Raw genomic sequence first — 21,543 nt, 5'->3', positions numbered from 1 at the left:
CCCACCGCATCACAGTTCAATACAAGCGAAATAACTTGAAAGTATAGATGGTCAAGCAGATCTTGCCAGTAGAAAAAGGCGGCAAATTTGAAAAATGTAGGCGCGAAGGGATATCGTCTCATAGAAAATTTGAATTTCGCGCCTTTTTCTACTGACAAGATTTGCTTGACCATCTATAGTTGCAGATATTACGCTTCCTGAAGAACGTGAAGAAACTGTAACTGTTTATTATATTCGTTGTTTCAATTATTAAGAAAGATATATTTTAAGAAAGTTTTCCATCAATCATCATCTTAACAATATATTGATGCATGACTTCACCTTCGTTACATTTGAATTCCAAAAGGTATAGGTAAGTATTATTATTTATAAGAAAATTATTATTTTAGCACTCCTAGTACATTGAACCTTTGTCCACACTGAAAAATGGGGATTAGAAGTATCACTACATCGTTAACAAAGTCATAAAGTAGCCCGGCCTGAAGTTAATACACAAAAACTAAAACTAATTTAAATTATAGCTTTTTTAAATAGTTAACGAGCTGTTGGTTCCTACGATCCGAGGCCCTACTCATAAACAGAATTAAATCATTGTTTTACATAGTTGTAACACCCTCTTTTTTCCCATTTCAGCAAGAGGAAAACAACAATATCTCGCCCCCGGGCTCGAGTAATCACATCCAGAACTCATACTACCAGCCCAACCAACTATCCATACCCAACAATGGACAGCAGCGGCTACAGCAACTCCTGCGCTCAGGCAGCGGGATCAACAACAGATACAACATAGCCTCAGCCAATCCACTACTCGCGGAGAAGCTTGCGGCGACATCTAGCGGGATAAAGCAGGAGCCACTCAGCTCGGATTACAACGGTACGAGTATGAATTATGGCAACGCTCCGCCCATGCAGAGGTCCGGGAAGCCCCAGGTGAACGATGCAGGCGGCGGTAAAGGTAAGCCTGCAAATATTTCTTAATTTAACCTTTTATTTTAGCGCCCTCTAGCGGCGAGTAGCGGAACTAAGGCGCCGCTACACCGAGCGCTTGAAAGGTTAGAGCGCAGTAGCTTTCATAGTTATACGTATTGTAACTAGATGGCGCTGTGATCAAAATTATATTATTGCAACTTGTAATTTTAACAAGAGTACAACGCAATTGATATGTGGGAAGAAAATAGATTTTCATTAAGTACTAATCATGTTCGCCCACTTCTGTCTGGACATTTAATTCTGACAATTCTTTTTAAATTTCTAACGTTTATAAGGCTTTTATTATGGTTTTAAATAGAATCATGCGTTTCATATGCGCTTATAAATTAGGTCCTAAAAAGGTAAAATACGGTTCATCGCAATTTATTATCCAGTTTCAAAAAACTTATTCATAAATTAGTTGCAAGACATCTCAATAGATGTCGCTACTAACACTGCCACACACAAATGTGGTGTTGTGTGTATGCTACAAAGTTAAACGTGCAGTCGCGTTCGGCGCCACCGCTCACTTATCTAAACAAAACAGTTCTAACTGGGTTAGTTCTCAATCTCGCCACCGGAAAAGTAAACTTGCGCTTCAACTTGCAATCTCTTCGATGCAATTGCAGTTTTCTATTACTTTCGATTTCCTGTAGAGGAAGTAATTTCCTAGCCGGGCCGCTTTTCTCTCGTGAGAAAGTACCGCTTAAGTCTTGGCCGGTGCTATTTGCAGACGGGAATTGGGCCAGTATATTTTGAAATATATGCATAAAATGTAAATGTAAGAGAAAGAGATAGATGTATTAGCGTACGAGTAAGTATTCATTTAGTACGCTGAGATAATATAAAGCGTAAGAGCCACCCCACACTAGCGTCTCCCGAGCGTCGGCGTCTAGTCAACTCTATGGCTGCTGCTCGACGCAACGTTGGCGCAACTGCGCAGCGACGCCATTTGCCATAGCGCTGACTATAGACGCCGACGCTCAAAAGACGCTAGTGACGGGTTGCCCTAATAGGCTGGTGATTAAACTGATTAATTGAATTACTTAAAGAAAAAAGTACTTACTAACTTCGTAAAATCTTGTTTACCGCCCCTAATACACACGCCCTTGTGTATTCTGTTTTTTTTTTACATTTAAGCTATTTTTACTCAGCTCTTTTGATTGTGAATAGATTGGATATACGTACATTTCTTTGGTAAATTATTATTTTAATATTTTCTTTGGGCGAAGTTGGGCACCAATGGTGAAGTTAAGATAGTTTTGCCAACCATTATTTTCAATGAATTGCAACATTGATAACGGGTTTGGTCCCGGTATACTGACTGTACACGGTATTCACAGTAAAATAATCACAAATGGTGGACTTAACGCCACAAGATACTTTCAACCAGTCAACTAATTAGCTGAAGTTCGTGCGTAGGAAACATTAGAGTCTGGAAATATATAATATTATAATTAAAATTAAAGATAAAACTTAATGAATTCATTACGCAGATCACTATACATATAAGACTCGCGGCTATTTCTCTTTCATTTTTTTTTTAAATATGGAGTAATACTGCAATGTTCTGCCACTAGAGGCAGCACTAGCACAAACCGTAAACCATAGAGTAACACTATCGCTAAACGCTCTGCGAGTCCAGTATACTATGCTTTCTGTGTTCCTAAGGCTCCCAAAATATAAAGCCCTCTCGCGCATGAGAGGAGGCCTGTGCCCAGCAGTGGGACGTTTAAAGGCTGAATTATTATTTGTATCTCCGTTTTAAAACTCTCGGGTCTTTCGAGCCCGGTCATGTATAAGGCGTGCGTGGGGAATGGGGATATGGATCCAACATGTAGAGGCTGTTTGGAGAGATTTGATGTCCTGTATAACGCCTGCTGGAACCTGGAACCCATTCACGGGTACATCAATAGATACCCGTGAACCGGTTTTAGCAGGCATTGGAAGCTATTGTAAAGAATATGGACAGAGTACTGGTCTATGGTTTAAGTTTGGGTGGAAAAAAGACTGGGCTATTGCAAAGAAGTGCGGACACCTGCCATAACATTGCTTGCACAAGTTATCGAGGCAGGCGATGACTCCACTCGTTAGATGGGCACCTGATGCGCCATCGTAAAGACGGCCAGGCGCAACACCGGCGTGAGCGGCTCAGTGGTGTCGAGAGGTGGTGCTGCGCTTTCTCCGAAGTTACTCGCGGCGTTATGCCCTTTAACACTTCCACCCCTAGAGCATATAGCTCTAGCGACTCCTCTCTGGACGGCCAATGAAGGCAAGCCAGAGCTGAGAGTCCTGCGGGTCCCCTTGGGGTCCACTCCGACCGACGAAGACACGCCGGAGACGGAGACCCTGACCGACTCTCGGCAGCACTCGGGTCCGTGGGGACAGATGTAGTGCATAATTGTTTTCCATCGTATTTTCTCGGAAACGTTCGTATTTGTCATGCTACTTCAGTCAACCTTAGTACTTTTTGTACCGAGACTGACTGATATAGCAAGACACGTTCGTACGTTTCCGTAAAAATACGATGGAAAATAACTATACATCTACATCTGTACACGCTTAATTTAATGCGGTGTCTAGAATGTTCAGAAGATACCTACAATTAAGTCTGAATACTCTGAATAGACCTATAAATCTGAAATCTTGCATGCTGATAATATTTGATGCGTGATAATCTAGGAAATCATAAATTCCATGAATATTGATTGCATTTTTAAATTCGGTATTCACAAGTAGATTATTAGCCTTAAGGCCCACAGTCCTACATATAGGACTTATTAAGTGCGATGAAATGTTCCATCTTGCGTTCAATTTTTAAACAAAACAAAATGAGAATCAGTTACCTACTTACATTCAAACTTAACTGACAAATTTCGATATTTTCCTACTATTTTTTATGAGGATTAAAAGTTTTTTCATCACACCAGCTCGTAAAGGCTCTCTTTATTATTGAATTGTTATGTACGATATCATTTGATATTTACCAGTAGCGTTTTGGTGAAGGAAAACATCGTCAGGAAACCGGACTAATCTCAATTAGGCCTAGTTCCCTCTGGGTTAGGAGGTTAGATGGCAATCGCTTTCGTAAAAACTAAAGCCTATGCCAAGTCTTGGGATTAGTCGCCATGCGGCCCCAGGGTCCGGGACAACGCAGTTTTGGTCGGTTTCTCTACTCTCTATTTGTCTGTAAAACCCATCACACAAACAGATGAACCAATATTGATAAAACAAGTCACACCCGCTAGTAAACCTACTTTTAAATATAAAGAAACCGCATCCAAATCGGTTCCCCCGTTTAAGAGCTATGTTAGTTTAAGAGCCACTCGACACTAGCGTCTCCCAAGCATCGGCGTCTAGTCAACTCTATGGCTGCTGCTCGACGCAACGTTGGCGCAACTGCGCAGCGACGACATTTTCTATAGCGCTGATTAGACGCCGACGCTCAAAGACGCTATTGTGGGGTGGCACTAAACTTAGATATAACACCTCTCTTTTTACGTCGGGGGTAAAAATAACCAGGGATTCGCAAAAACGAATAAACAAAATTTAAGAACCTGCTAATAAATAGAAAGGTTATTTAAAAGTATGTACCTAGATTTTATTTATATACTGGTCGATAATGGAAAACAGATTTCAAAGAGTATCAAACTAAAAATAAATCGAATCGCACACCTACGCCCTAATACACTTTTAACAAAGGTAGAATTCCGCATTAAATTTTGACAATTCTTGACATTGCAAATCGTGTAACATTTCATATCAATAGGAATGAAACATATTGAATTTTATAACATAGTCTAGTTAAAGTGTATTTTTTTTACTTCATATTTTTTTTTACAACATTATAATAAAAAACACTAAACACTTATAAATAAAAAATGTGACCTATGTCGTAGTCGCTCGGTAGGGTGCCCAGAAGGCTGGCCGCATTGCCCCGCTGGATGGCAATGTTGAGCCGTTGGGCAAAATAGACACAAAAAATGTCTAGTTAAATAGACACATTGAAAAAATATGGAAATGATAAAAAAATACATGACCACAAAGATTCAAAATTTAAGATTTTTGACTTAGTTAATGAAAAAAATGATACCATTCGATTCCGTTCCGTATCTATAGGAACTATATAGGCATAAACGCAATATTTAACGGTCAAAATCGCTAAGTACCTAATTATTATAAAAAAAACAAATAAAATAATAAATAAATAAATAAATATTAGGGGACATCTTACACAGATCAAACCTAGCCCCAAACTAAGCAAAGCTTGTACTATGGGTACTAGGCGACGATATACATACTTGTATAGATAAATACATACTTATATACATAGAAAACAACCATGACTCAGGAACAAATATTAGTGTTCATCACACAAATAAATGCCCTTACTGGGATTCGAACCCAGGACCATCGGCTTAGCAGACAGGGTCACTATCCACTAGACCAGACCGGTCGTCAAAAAGACAAAGACGGTTCTTAGCCGTGGTCAAATTATTTTCAATAATAATGTTAATATCCAGAGAGGAAAATGAGAACTACGTTTGTATCTAAGTAACAGACGGACAGACAGAATTACATTCGGATTTATAATATTAGTAGGAACCAAAGACATATGTGACTTTGTATAAGATGAATAAAGTCTAAGGAAAAAACGTGCCTCGGAAATCAAGAAAAAGTCATTCTCGGATAGATGGCGCACGATGCTCGGCTAGATGGCGTGACGACACCGTTTCATATTTAACAATTTTAACACATAGCTATCATTACATACAAAATGATATAAAAATAATAAAATCATTTATCCATATATATACATTTTTTTGATAATTTTATAAGGTTTCATTTTGAGTTTTATTCGTGTGTCGATAGATGGCAATAATAAATTTACTGTGACTACAAAATTTACTATGACAGGACCCCTCTATACTATCTATTCTCTTTGGTAGGAACAGGAACTACCGTCATATTTCGAACTGTCAACTGAATAGTTAAACTTGGTTTTCGTATAAATGGAATTTACAAGAATAGTGTTTGCTAATGAGCCCGAAGGCTCCTAATGCATAAATGGAATTCTCATGAAAATAGAACACATGAAGAGATGGTGTTTAATCTACATAAGTTCCTATCCGACTATATATAATTTAAGTTCGAAATAGTATCAGGGGGCGTAGCTATATCTCGTTTTTATTTAACATTATTAGAAAAAATAGCGCTTCGCACGGGTTACACAAAACCTTGACCAATTATACACCTTAACCTTCCTCGAGAATATTGATAGGTGAAAACCGCATGAAAATCCGTTCAGTAGTTTTTGAGTTTACGCGAAAAACGCGGCGGGGGACTTTGTTTTATAAGGTGGAGTGATAGTAGGAGGCGGTAGTGATGGCAAACGATGTTGACGTGTATTTTTATTGAAAAACGCTTTTGAATAATAAGTCACAGCTAATATGTAACAATGGTTTAGCATATATGATCAGTTATATTCTTTTACTTTCACAAATAATAGTTACTATTTTTTAAGAAGCGTTTTTCAATAAAACAACACGTCAAGATTGTTTATATTCTAATGCTAAAAAAGTTACTAAATACTCTAAGCTAAAAAACGTGATAAAAGTTAATCTCACGATGCCCAGTGTACAAAATCTTGTACGTACCTATCAATGTTTTGTTTTAGTTTTTAAACAATAGGTTGATTAGTGTAAGTTTGTCCCAGGATAATATTTATTTATTCGATACATATTGTGCCTAAATAGGATAAAAAAAACAATGTCAGTAACGCAAATTACAGGAAAAGCAAATATTTCACGCTAGCTGTTTCCTGGTATGAGTCTTATTTATTTTATATATAATTTAGTATTAGAATACTATGTCAAGGTATCTCATTACGTGGACGACCTAGTTTTATATATGTACCCATATAATTAGGTACACTTGACTGTACTAATTAGAGTTGGACCGAATATAGAGTTTGACAAATACTACAGTCAGGTCAAAAGGGGAAGCGTAGCCTAAACTGAAAATCATAATTAGATTCCAAAAAAAAGTAAGACAATGTTGCCAGTTTTTACTAGCGCGTCTGGTATTTATGTAAAAATAAGTAAATAAAGGTACTTTTTTAAATCGTGGTAGTAAAATTACCAATAAATAAATTATCTTAGCGTGTTTATTTATAAAAAGGAATTTACTATTTTACAAACAAATTATTGCAGTGGCAACATTGTCTTCCTTTTTTTGGAATCTAATTATGATTTTCAGTTTAGTCGGTAGTGACCCTACGAAGCAGGAGGTCTCGGGTTCGAATCCTGGTATTTGTTTGTGTTTATCACAGATAGTTATGGGTGTTTTCTATGTACATATATGTATAAGCATTTATATAACTATATATTATATATATCGTCGTCTAGTACCCACAACAAAAGCCTTATTGAGTTTACTGGAACTAGATTGATTTGTGTATGATTGTCCCCTAATATTTATTTTTATTTCATGATCTTTGTGTTTTTGCACCCTTGACGGAACCCTAAAAACACTCAAAACACGTAAAGATCGATAAGGATCATCCTCAGAAGTCCCGCCGTCCCCGGGGGCTCCGCGTGTGATTTCAATTATTACTTGTAAAAAACCACTCGGCGGCGGCAGGTTAAAGTGGAGTGCTTCCGCTTATGTTTGAGTGGATCGTGGCAGTTTTTGACTAAATACACGATTACACGTGCATGTTGCATATTAAAAAAATACATTTTTGAAGGACTTTTTGAGTAACTGAATTGTCATCTTCCTTGCGTTATCCTGGCTTTTTGCCACGGCTCATGGGAGGACCCCAGGGTCGGCTTGGCAATTAATCCCGAGAGTTGGCGTAGGCACTACTTTTTACAAAAGCGACTGCCCTCTGACCTTCCAACCCAGAGGGTAAACTAGACCTTATTGGGATTAATCCAGTTTCCTTCACCGAAAGGCGACTGGTAAATATCAAATGATATTTCGTACATAAGTTCCAAAAAACTCATTGGTACGAGCCGGGGTTTGAACCCGCAATATTTATTTTGCTCAAGTATTTCTTTTCAAGTACCCCCTTGAAAAAAAATACTTGAGCAAAATAAATATTATGTTAACTACACTTTGTCAAGCCATTTCCGTCAGTAGCAAAAGCGGCAAATTTAAAAAAATGTAGGCGCGAAGGGTTATCACCCCATAGAAAAATTGAATTTTCGCCTTTACCAAGCTAACACTATAACGAACATTAGGCAAATGCAAAAATTACCCAAGTAAGTACAACGGATTAGAAATAATTGACTAGCACGTTAGCGAATCTTGGATGCAAATCAATAATGATTGTGTTAATTAATTTTATTAAGAATATTTCAATAAATTATTCAAAATAAAGACCATCCCAGTTATCCGCTAAAGATCACGTCACACACGCAACATTTCGAATTATGCATCAAATAATGTACAGTCACCTGCAATAATATGTTACTCTTCGCAGGCCCCAAAAATATGTGACACGCTCTTATGGCTCTACAAATAAGATCGTGTGAGATATTCTTGCGACCTTCGTGTGTAACATATTATTGCAGGTGACTGTACCTATACCTACCTCTCGCCTCGAACAAAGACATATGTAACTTCGTATAAGATGAATAAAGTCTATGGAAAAAACGTGCCTCGGAAATCAAGAAAAAGTCATTCTCGGATAGATGGCGCACACACCTTTAGCCTATTCTCGGCTAGATGGCGTGACGACACTGTTTCATAATTAACAATTTTAACACATAGATATCAGTGAATGAACATGGGTCAAAATGATATAAAAATAATATAATCATTTATCCATATACATTTTTTTGATAATTTTATACGTTTTCATTTTGAGTTTTAGTCGTGTGTCGATCGATGGCAGTAAATTTACTGTGACTACAAAATTTACTATGACAGGACCCGTCTATACTATCTATTCTCTTTGCCTCGAACGATAGTCCCTATGACGGTTCCTTCATGTGTCTTTTAGTTGGGCATAATTTAAAAAATAATCGATAAAGTATGTTTTTACCGTGTTTTTGTTACTTTAAGGGTGACTATCACGCTAGACCGGGCCGGGCGCGGGCCCAGGCATCCGACATGCCATTTTCAATGACGGCTGATCGGTGATCACGTGGTGCTTTCCATAGAAAACGAAGCATCGGAACCTCGGGCCCGGCCCCGGCCCGGTCTAGCGTGAGTCATCCTTTAAAGTTAAATGTTACATTTATAAATACAATAAGTCCTAACCTTCCAAAAATTGACTGAAATCATTTTACGTGAGAGCTAACTCCATTGAAATACTCACCTATACAAAAATAATATTAGTTTTTCCGAGCACTTTTCATTAATATTTTATTTAGAGGCCCTTTTTCGTTGCACTCTGCGGTTACAATACCAATATAAAAAGTCTATTCGACTTTCAATCAATAGTAGTACTTTGATCTCTATATAAACATTTATTTTTCGTGGTTTTCAGTACAAGTGCCTTTTTGCCGTTACACAGGATAATAATGGGTTTGAGCGGACGAGGTATTTTACAGATTTCCTGTCAATCCTGTGAATAGTGTCAAATTATTGTTTTGTCTTTTGGAATTGTATGTTTTGGCTGCTAGCCCTTTAAGCCAATACTCATAGTACAAATCTAGGAACTGGTAGAGTTAGACCAAGAAAAGTCTGCAACGATTTGGATGCACTTGCACTGCGTGTTCTATCAAAATCGTTGCACACATTTCTTGGTCAAACTCTAAAACCTTTTTGCTGGCGCCATCTATAAAAACCTTTGACAGTTGCCAACCCAAGGTTAAACAAGGTTGTATGTGCGTACAAGACCCACCATAGAAAGTTTCATTTTTAATTTGAACCTTATTCTATATGTAAATTGGAATGCATTTCGTTTGTTTTAAAAATGCATGCAATGTTTAGATTGCATGAATATGTACATTGTAATGTAGATTTAGCCCCACTTGTCCCATCCCACTAACCCGGGGTTAATAGGTTAAACCGTTAACCCAGTGTCAAATTGTAGTGGTAACCATGGTTACTCCAGGATTAACCGGTTAACCCGGTTAGTGGGATGGTGCAAGTGGCCCTTAGACTCAGGAGGTTAATACCTTTTTGGTATAATTATAAATGGTTGACGTCATTTCTAGTTGTTACTCTTAACTGACAATGGACTTTATATCCTGGTAATAAGGCTTACGAATGATAGATAAGTGTCCGTGGTCATTCTGTATCGAATTCTGAAAACTAAGTACGTAAGTATATTATGTAGGTACCGTAAAATGTACCTTCGCTTCCCATTGGGTAATTGTGCTCCAACAGTTTTTTTTACAATGTTTTATTTAACTTACAATGTTTATCATGAAGTGGAATGAAATGATTTAAGACTTAGGTTATGTACAGTCAGCTGCAGAGAGAGGTGACCCCCCCCTGGATAGAATTTGTTTGCAGGGTGACCCCCCCCCCCCCCCCCCTCTCAGCAGCTGACTGTACATTAAATCTACGAGTATATCACAACCTCATTTAAGTGTTAACATGATAGTAGTGATGGTCTACTTTAAATGCCATATTGATATTATTGCAGACTCTTTGGAGGCTTTGTTCTTCTTTATTATTATAAATTCAAAATTGTCTTAAATAAGTTTTTGGCAAAAATTTCATTTTTGGTACAAGCTTTTATCGCTGACTGTACTTTTCTTACGACAGACAACTAATACTCATCGAGACAATTCTAAAAACCCCAAACACAATTACGTTGCGTTGTTTCATCATAGAGCTCCTATGGCCACCTCCTGTCTCCATCATCAGATCAGCTCGATGGTACCATAATATTGCATTGTCATCCGATTTATACATGCATGCAAAATTTCAGCTCAATCGGAAACCAGGAAGTGGATCAAATTTAACTTGCAAGATTTGATTACAGACAGACAGACAATCACGGTCAGGTGAAACTAAATAAAAGCTTGTAAAAAAGAAACTAACATTATAATCTTCAGATCCCAATGAAAAAGGTGGGATGGGCGATGGACTGTATTAAAATGATTAAGCGGGATTTTACCTTCGATATTGAGCAAGTATATTTAATTATTTAATATTTACAAGGAATTAGAAAAAAACACAGCATTTGACACGAGCAATCAATGAAATCTGAAGATCCATAATGTCTGTTTCTTTTTTAAGACAATTTTGAATTTATAATAAGAAAGAAGAATAAAGCCTCCAAAGAGTTTAAGACAATTTTGAATTTATACATAATAACAAAGAAGAATAAAGCCTGCAAAGAGTCTGCAACATCCTGCCGCTCGTGCAGCTAAGCACCAACTAATCTAAGTACTTAAATTAAGCCTTAAGTGGTAAGTCTAATTAGTTTTTTGAGGGGTCGGCGTAGCGTACCCCCAGCTGTCGCAACGTCCATCCCACCTTTTTCATTGGTCCTTCGAGCCGGATGGACGTTGCCAGCTGGGGGTACGCTACGCCGTCCCCTCAAAAAACTAATTAGACTTACCACTTAAGGCTTTTTTTTTAGATATATATTATATATATATATTTATTTATTTATTTATTTAAACTTTATTGCACAAAGTATATACAAAAATGTACAAATGGCGGACTTAATGCCAAATGGCATTCTCCACCAGTCAACCATAGGGCCAAACAGACATCTACAATTGGTGCAGAGAGAGAAATATACCTATTCAGTGAATATAAAAAAAGCAAACTATACATATAAACTACATAAATAAATAAAATATATATAAACTACTACATATTTATACAATACATACTATAAATATAATAATGATGGATATTATTCGAACTCTTGTTTTAGCAAATGCTTACGCAACAACCGCTTAAAAGAAAACTTACTTGGAGCTTGTCTAATATTTAGAGGGAGTGAATTCCAAAGACGACTAGCCTGGACGGCGAAAGAATTAGTCATAAAACCAGTACGGTGAGAAGGTATGGTCAGTTTGAGAACGCGGGAGGTACGCAGCTCACATCCTGGACGAGGAGTATCGAAGACGAATTTACTTTTGAGATATCCAGGAGCAGAAGGCTCAAACAGGATCGAAAATAGGATACAAAGGATCCGAAAGGACCTACGACGACGGATGGAGAGCCAGTTGAGCTGCCGGCGATAAAAGGAGACATGATCGTATTTACGAAGTCCAAATATAAATCTAATACAGTTATTGAGTAGACGGTCTAGTTTATTGAGTGATTCCTGAGTGGCATTAGTAGTACACACATCCCCGTAATCAATTATTGGTATATATACCTACCTATATTTTTTTTAATATTTAAACTTTCGAATTTTACGTTACGCTACGTTAGCTCACTAGACGGCTCGAGTATATATACATAGTTAGAGTAAGACAGATATAGTATTGCATCTCGCTCTGTACCTACGCTATAGCACATCAGTGTGGTAGCCACTTAGATTCGGACCCAAACCACACCTCGGACACTGGCGAATAAATGTATGAAACAAACTCGTTCCTACGCACACAGTCTAAGCTCGTGTAGGTGAACGCGTACCTTGCTTGTGTGAGTGAGATAAGACGTGCTAGGGTTCCCGCCATTTTGTTGTCAAGTTCGATGACCTCAATGACTCAAAACTCATTGCGCGTATTAGGAAGAAATAAGAATCGTATTATGCTGTAAAGCCCGCTCCACACTCGGGCGCGAATCGCGGCGCGAAGCCGCGAACGTGAGTGTGGAGTCGATTTTCGCAGACAGCGAATTCGACTCCACACTCGCGTTCGCGGCTTCGCCCGCGATTCACGCACATAGTCTGGAGTGGGCTTAAGGTGGGTATCTAAGCTCGATTTATACAATCATTTCCTATTTTGAATCAGTTTAAACGAAGTAACAAAATTTATGTAAGGAAATTCAGGCCACAAAAATATTACGTAAGTTGAAAACATAATTTTTTTGTTCATATAGATATTGTGTTGTTTTCAGTGTGATCTGATAGGTTTTCTAAATATTTGTTTAATAATTATTTGAATATTTTACGTGGCCTCCGCTCTGCGCACCGCATCGTCGCGTCCTTGCCAGCCGGTAACTGTGAGGTAACCGAGAGCGGGTGGTCGGCACTTTCAACAGGAGGCAGGGAGTGTCCATACTGTACGTTAGTACTATTTATTATACTGAGCCCAAACTGACTCAGCATGCCATTGCAATGAGAAACTGGGGCATGCAATGTCATCAATGTCAAATTTCTGTGAAAACATGAAGTTTATAATGACACTCCCTCACTTTGCGATGCGATGTCAAAGTGATAGCGTATTCGCTCGAGCCCTGACCCGCTTGTCGCGTGTGTTATGTCAGAGACGGAGCGAGATGCGCGCACGGACAGTGGCTCTACTTGACAGACATACACATTAAAAACATACATGTAAATCCCTCCTTTTCAGTCGCGTAAAAGCAACAAGAAGTCTGACCAATGGCCTATTTCTCGAACGGTATTAGTCTAATATTATTAGTGTGTTGCCATGGTAACCCATACGATATGACAGTTCGTGAACTAATAATTCCGTTCGAGAAATGTGCCCTACAGCTCAAAAATGACCCCACGTGTATTGTGCCGCGAGCGAGGTATAAGTATATTCCGTTGCTGTGTAAATAGCGTAAATATTCTACCTTTTGCGTCGAATGATAGTATCTATGACAATTCGTTTTTATAATGGGTATGATACGGTGTAGTGGGCAGATACCTATGAAGCAGCTGTCACGTAAAATGTTTGTAGAAATTCTTCGCAAGTTTTGCAGATTAATTTATTAAGAAATGAAACATTTAAGTACCTAACAGAAATGCGGTAAAAATATTTTTTCAATTATTTTTTCAACTAAGCCCAACCAAAAAAGTTGTCCAACTGTCATTGTATCGGTCGGCCCGAGAGATAAGTAAAATGTTCCTGAACTGAAGTGGTGCACCCTTGCATCGCTTGCGTTGCGCAACTCGCCTTGAGTGCGCGTGAGTGGCGAGTGCCCTTACGGAGGTGGTTGACTGTGACAGTTGCAACTTAGATCATTTCTTAAGGAAATCAAGACTTCATCCTGCTGATGTTGTGCAAAATTGTGCCATTTTCAACCAAAAGGGTACTTATTGTCGGTTGTCAATAAGAAGCTATTTCCATATAGCTTCAATTAGAAATCAACCTTATCGACAACCGACAATCAGAGTAAATCCTGCTAGTATTACAAAATTAATGACTAATTGCTTTAAAAACTTCCAATAATCCCTTAACATCAATATAAGATAAGATAACTTAAAAAAGATAAGGTAAGCGTTGGGCCAATCGCATTCAGTGCTCGTGAGCGGCGAGTGCCCTTACTGATGTGGTTGCCTGTTACAGTGGCAAAGGCAACGTTATACATAGGAAATAGATGTTATGTTCATTTCTTATAAGATAACTTAACATTAGGTAAGATAACATAAGATAAGCGTTGCGCAACCTTCCTTGAGCGTGAGATGGTTGACTGTGACAATTGCAACATTAGACCATTTCTAAGTCCGGTCCAAGTCCGGTCCGGTCCGGTTCCAAGTCCGGTTACTACATGTCTATAACTTATTACTGAAGCTAAACACAAGTTTCAAAAACGTTCTCTTTGTTTCTACCAGAACTTTTATTAAAGAAAGTTTGTATAAGTAGGTTTGACATTTATTATTGTCAAAAGCCTTTCAAAAGCTCAAAGCTTTTTATCCGATTTGGACGTAATAGTAGAAAGTAATAAGTACACCCCTATTGAGATCCAAAAGTTAAGTCACGGGCAGTTTTTAATTCTCAGAACAACCTACAACAGGGTTTCTTAAACTTTTTGCAGTCACGGACCATTTTCACAATTGAAACAAGTCCACGGACCCCGGTCAAAAAATATTTTGAAGATTAAAGATTTCTACTGCGGACCCCTGATAAACATACTACGGGGGTCCGTGGACCCCAGTTTAAGAAACCCTGACCTACAAGGACAAATAAGAAGCGACTCGAAATAAAGAATACAAAAGGTACCTACAAAAGTTTGTACCAGCGTTGTGAACTTTTATAAAATTCAGTTTAAATTCTTAAACCCGAATCCACTTATTTTTATACGTACAGACAAAAATATACCTATTTTGTTTTATTGACGTCATTTAAGACATCTGAACCTACTGAAAAATATCTTGGGTGGGTTCAATTTACAAGTGTAGTAAGCGCCTTTTACGCTCTTCTTGTATTTGAAATGTAGTAATGCGCTTGAGATTATCCAAATAAATTATACCGAATCACTTTTTTATTGTTTAGGGCGCCCACAACGACGCACGTGTACACGGAGCGGGCGAGCGGGTTAAGAGAAAAATTGTATGAGCGCCGCTAACTGACGCGGACGCGTGCGCCTGATTTTAACTACATTTTCACCCGCGCGCGCACTGAGAAAAAAATCTCGACGTGATTTGGGCGCACTTCTTTCAGCTTTTTAATTGAAAGAATATCGTAAGAGTGTCGTATGAATAGCCAAATAGTTGAAAGATAGTCATCAGAATCGCTTTCATTCGACTTATTTATCGTAAGATAGCAGCGCGGTTGCAATCACTCGACTTATATATCGTGAGATAGTCACCAGAATCGCTTTCTTTCGACTTATTTATCGTAAGATTAGCAGCTCTTTCGACTCTGTGGTGACGCGCGTGACGTGTTGTCAAATTTAGAGTGACAGAAAATACAAGTACGAGTAAAAGGTGATAGAGTATTTGCTCATGATGTTAAATTTTACGCCAGCCATAATGATATTATTAGGTAATACTTGACGACACTATATAGGTCGTAGGTCTTACTTTCATCTGCGGAATTAAATTTTTCGTCTACATTTCTTAAATGTTAGTTAAAATTTTCATGGGCCGCAACATTTTTCAGTAGAAAATTAGTCAGAAATAATATTAATTTAAAAGTTTATATGAATTCGCCATTTTTTCATCTCACTTGTCACCCTAAGAGCCTTCTTTCAGCTTTTTATTCGAAAGATAGAGTTGTGAAATCCTTTTTTTGACTTAGTAGTGATATTTTGTGTTAATTTAGGGGTCTTTAGTGGTGTATGTAAAACCATTATTATTTTATCTTTTATAGGTTTTATAATAGGTGAAAGTTACGATTTACGGTTTACGACTTACACCTTACGACTTACGATTTACACCTTACGATTTTTCGTTTACCTACTTACTCATTTTCATTTTTGTTTTCGTTTAGCCTTTGATTTAGATTTTCATTTTCATTTCCAACTCCATTTTTATTTTCTAATAAAATTACGTTTACCAAAATACAAATCAATTCGACCATTTAAATAAGAGGTGTGAAAATTTACTTACAAAATATAATTAACCTAGGTAACTTGGTTTTTCAAGAAAATTAACTACTTATATTCGGAATAACATTTTAATTGAATTACCGAATTTCTCTCACGTTTTACGTTAAAAAAATGTACGTAACTCTCATGTACGTAACCCTTATAACGCCAGTCTACTCGCACTTGGCCGGTTTTTATTGTTACGGTTTTATTGTCAAGTCGAAAGAAAGTCTTGCAGACAGCCTTTGTACGACTATTTTGTTGAATGATAACCGTCAAAACAACCTTTTTTCAACCTCAATATTCAACTCGAAAGAAAGTCATGCATACCGCCATTATACGAGTATTTTGTTGAATGAACCGCTTTTACTCGGCAATTGTGCTGTAAGAACTGAATGTCGAAAGATGGCGATGACGTCGAGAGAGTTGCTTATATAAGGCTTTTTGATAACGATGGATCTTTCTTACGACTGTTTTTCGACTAAACAGTCGAAAGAGTGAAGTTTGCTAGTTGGGCGGCTTCGTCGAATGACTGTTGTGTTTAAACTGTACCACCACCATGCAGCCCCACTGTCTCAATATTAATACGAAGAGTTAATAAACAACAACTTTAGCCCCCTATAAAAAAAAACAAAGGGTTGCACTCCGGGAGTGCCGACAGAAGTGAAAACTCAATGACTAGTCCAAAATATCTGCAGCACTATGTATAATTGACCCATCCTCCTTTCTATTGAAAAAATTTAGTTCCGAAATTGCTGGCCAGTCAGCTTAAATTTGTAGCGTTAATTGTTTAAAATTCGAATAGAAATTGTAAAGTTACCTTGCAGACCTCGCATCTAAATAAATTTGGTCATGATATTATGAGTTTTATTCACCAGTACTAGAGTTCACTTTTATTAGCGATTTCATCAAGATGTCGCTTTATTGAATTATATTGGAGTGATATAAAGTTAGAATGTAACTGTGAGATACTCGTATTTCAGCCCGTACAAGATTAGAACATTGAGCTTTATTGCTTAATATAAAAGTCCAGTTTTAAATAATTGACCTGATTAGAGTCTGGCTAGCCAAAAATTGTTGACAGATATTTCGTTGTTGTATCACCAATTGTCTATGATTTTAAAAAAAAGCTAAAAGTCAGTTGTCAATTTATGTCATTCATTCAAATTGTTTGCGGTTTATAAGGGGTTTATTTTAAATAATATTAATAATGTCTATACTGAGTGAGGTTCGCAAAGTATTATTTAAGCTCGTAAATAATTACGACAATGTGCGAAGTCGACGTGTAGCGTTGTATAACGAAAAACTGCAATGTTTACAACTCCTAAAGAAATGTAAACAAATTCGGAGGTTGGTGCTCTATAAATATTTTGATACTTAGCTTTTAGCATATTTGGCATAGTACTTATGTATTTTTTTGGTGATGGATTAATATTACGGTATTATCGAGCTAGATCTTATTTACACTACATTTCATTTTTCGCCTTGTTACAATGGTATATGGTGAGAAAGTGTTAACATATGTGTTTATCGTTGACTGTACTTTACATAGTGGTAGAAATTATGTGAACTGACTTTGAGTGCACGTCAACGTATATTTAACTTATATCCTTAGGTACCGTACATGTGCACAGAAATAAAAAATATTTTCTAGTATCAAAACTATAATTCCTACTACACAAAGTGTGACCAGCCCAAGATTTTTTGAATTTCCCGCCAAACATTTGTGTAATATTTCAGTAGCCAGACTCTATGATACGTTATGACTAAAGTTCTTTGGTGAATAACATTGTCCGTCACACTGCCGTCACACATAACATAAAGTCACGCAAGCGCCCTGCGCCGCCTACATGAAACAGCAGGCTCAGGCATACATTTTCGACGTGCGGTAGAAAGAGAGGAGAGACGCCTTACGCGTTACGCCTTCCGCTGTCTCGAGTTTATCATTTTTTCCCCACCTCAAAAAGTGCTCAGCGCCGCTAAAAAACTTCAGTAACGGAGGATAATAAATATAAGGGGGAAAACCCCTTGCGTTTTCGCGCATACTCGTACTAGTAAAGTAATACCCAGGTGACTTGTTTTGCTATGCAGTCTTCAAAGAATATCAAACGTCATTCTCCGTGACCTATTTTAACAATTACTAGAAAATCTAGGAATCCGTGACGTGACATTTATTATTATAACAAAACATTTTAGTACCTATCAAATACCTATAACCTAACTTCCTGTTATTATGCAAACCCGAACTCTTTAATTAAATGACGTTGCCACTTGCAATATGCTTGAAATAACATAATTTTTGACCGACATTGTCATTCAGATTAAAATAAATTTTCGTTTTTGAAGTGAAAACTTCTTTAGCGGCGCTGTGCACTTTTTGTGATGGGGAAAACATGTTAAACTCGCGACAGGTCACGTGACCGACAGATTCGACAGATTGAAAATTCGTAAGACGTCCCACGTGACCTGATCGAAAAACTGTTACAATGTCATTGAGTTTTCACTCCTGCCGGCACTCTTGGAGTGCAACCCGTTGTTTTTTTTTTGTTTATATCCTATGGAGTGTTCGGTTAGGTAGGGGCAAAGATAATATATATAACCACTAGGTAGGGGTACTTAAGACGAAACGGGAGCTGAGCTAAAAGTCAATTTTGAGATTTCAAGCTGAATATACCCGTCGCTCTGACGGAGCGTGAGAGACTGTATTTGTGTGTGTAATGCACGCACACAGATGCGTACGCTTGCACCCGCGCGCGCCTCATTGCCGACAATTTGCAATGTTATTTTTCGTGCGTTACTGCCACGAGGCGTTCACTTATTACTTACTGTGTTGCGATTGAATTTTTTGACCCGGCTTACGTTTACGGAACTCGATAATCTTTCTACTACTGTGACTTGGCTTTGTTTACTTGACTTTGCTGATCAGCTTATTGTTTTGGACTCCGTGAGTTGTGGTTACCTATTGGACCGCACGCAATTCATCTACCTTTATTCAAGTAATTAAGCGTAATTAGCCGAAACCTTTATAAGAGTGTAATTCATAAGAAGTACATAAGATATAATTTATGTACTGGTTTGCTGTTAGCTTTTAATTGTATCACTTTACATATATGTTACTCAAATAACTAACACGGTTACACTGTTGTAAGAACATTATTTTTCAGGTAGGCCTTATTATACCTACTATAGGCCTTATTACCTCCTAGTACCTTAGTAGTAGTAGTACTACTACGGAAATTGATTCAAAGACTGAAGACTGACTTAAGTGGCAGTAGGGTGTAGGGTTTTTTCTAGGCTTAATGAGTTCGCTGAAGCTTATTTTTTATACTTAGCGCACAGAACCACTAGTTTAACAGTATCAGCTCTAACCACATGTCACCATTTTGTCCTTTACGTAACAAACTCAGGGGCCCAGAATATCCGATGTACCTATCAAATCAAGGTTCTGTACCAAATAAGGCCCGGTTATTATAGTTCGTTATTTTTTAGCATTAGAAAGAAGGTAAACAATCATGACGTGTCTTTTTATTAATAATTATTGAAAAACGCTTTCAAAAATTTGTTTATATTACTTATGAAAGCAAAAGAATATAAAAAAGTATATGATTAATACATACATACATACATACATACAATCACGCCTATTTCCCGGAGGGGTAGGCAGAGACCACGGATTTCCACTTGCTACGATCCTGACATACCACTTTCGCTTCCTTCACATTCATAACATTCCTCATACACGCTCGCCGGTTTAGGGTGCTCTTGCTCATTAATATGATTAATATGATTTATAATTCTAACATATTTGCTATGACTTATTTTTCAATGGTAATTTTTAATAAGACATGTCAAAATCTGTTACCTTAATGCAAAAAAAAACGAACTTTAAGCGTGCTAACTTCCAAAATTTCATTTTTTATAAGATAGTATAAGTAGATGGGCAAAAATTTTGCGTCCATGTCCACCAGTGAGTAAGTGATTGAGATACCTAAACATTTAACTTTATAATGTAAAATGATATAATTTACTAACCTACTCGTTTAATTTCAGGTAGGTTGAATAAGGAACCAAGTAACCATGGGGAGGAGCAGTATTTACTAACATTTTCTTTTTGGGTCTTCAGAGTGTATCGTTTCCTTTTTTTTCCACATATTACACTTAAATATATATTCTCTGTGTAAACCCTTACGTCTTTCAATGACAAAGGCAAGATCAGCAAATGTACAATTTGTATGATCGTGCCTGATATTTGAGATCACAGAAAATAAATATTTTAAATCCACTATTCTGCGACCTTCTAAAATTTTGTTTATCATGATTCATGATCAAAAAGCTCGGATTCAATAGTCATATCAAACGTCGATTATGCAGTTGATGATGAGCTTGCATTTTCTACCATTGGTGCTGCAAATGCATCAACCGGTGGCGATAAACTTTGCCCTCTTGTAAAACAAATTACTATTGTGATTGTGTCCAGCAAAAGGCCAAAATTCGGTTTACTTTCCAGTTTAAAATATTACTAATTTATTCATATTTCAGATTAGGTACATAGGTAACTGTCTGAATGTTACAATGCCAGCTGGCAAATTCTATCACATTTGTTTGTTTGGTAGTCATGGTAACATTCACTTACATTGATATCCTTATTAAGATCTGTATCTTATTATCCAGACCTTAAAATATTGCCACCGTTGCCCTTTAAAAAAATACTGTTTAAATAATTGGCTACTCAAACAATGCTTCTATAGTATAAATAATGACTACACAAAAATGGGTAGTATTGTATATAATGCACGAAATAAGGCCCGATTCTTAAGCGGGTTTAAATTTTGAGGCCATGTCCGCTAATACTATAGACAAAATATCAAGTTTAATAAACACAAAAAAAAAAACATTGATGGGCCTTATTTTATAATTTAGGCCTTACTTTGTAATTTAAAGTAGAGTTAGGCCAAGAAAAATCTATAGCGATTTTGATAGAACACGCAGTGCAAGTATTATTTCAAACGTCGCTTCTATGAAATTATGACATATAAATAACACTTGCACTGCGTGTGCTATCAAAATTGCTGTAGACTTTTCTTGGTCTGACTCTAAAATATTCTTTATTACACCACAAACATAAAAACAAATTTAAAAAAAACCGGCGAAGTGCAAGTCGGACTCGCACACGAAGGGTTCCGTACCATTATTTATAAAAACGGTCACCCATCCAAGTACTGACCC

General features: G+C 37.3%; 1 protein-coding gene across 4 annotated transcripts in view; it reads left to right on the top strand.

The window, feature by feature from the left end:
- LOC134804354 (ecdysone-induced protein 74EF) overlaps positions 1-21,543 on the top strand; it is a 309,467-nt gene that overhangs the window by 137,065 nt on the left and 150,859 nt on the right. For 3 of the 4 annotated variants that reach the window (XM_063777368.1, XM_063777369.1, XM_063777366.1), the window contains exon 4: positions 634-955. In XM_063777368.1, the coding sequence (XP_063633438.1) occupies positions 634-955 (322 nt within the window). The remainder of the gene's footprint in view (positions 1-633; positions 956-21,543) is intronic. The other variant, XM_063777367.1, reaches the window with a different exon arrangement.

This window comes from Cydia splendana, chromosome Z (assembly GCF_910591565.1).
Source record: "Cydia splendana chromosome Z, ilCydSple1.2, whole genome shotgun sequence".
In the NCBI taxonomy this organism is placed as follows: Eukaryota; Metazoa; Arthropoda; class Insecta; order Lepidoptera; family Tortricidae; genus Cydia; species Cydia splendana.
This window is presented reverse-complemented; position numbering and strand designations above follow the sequence as displayed.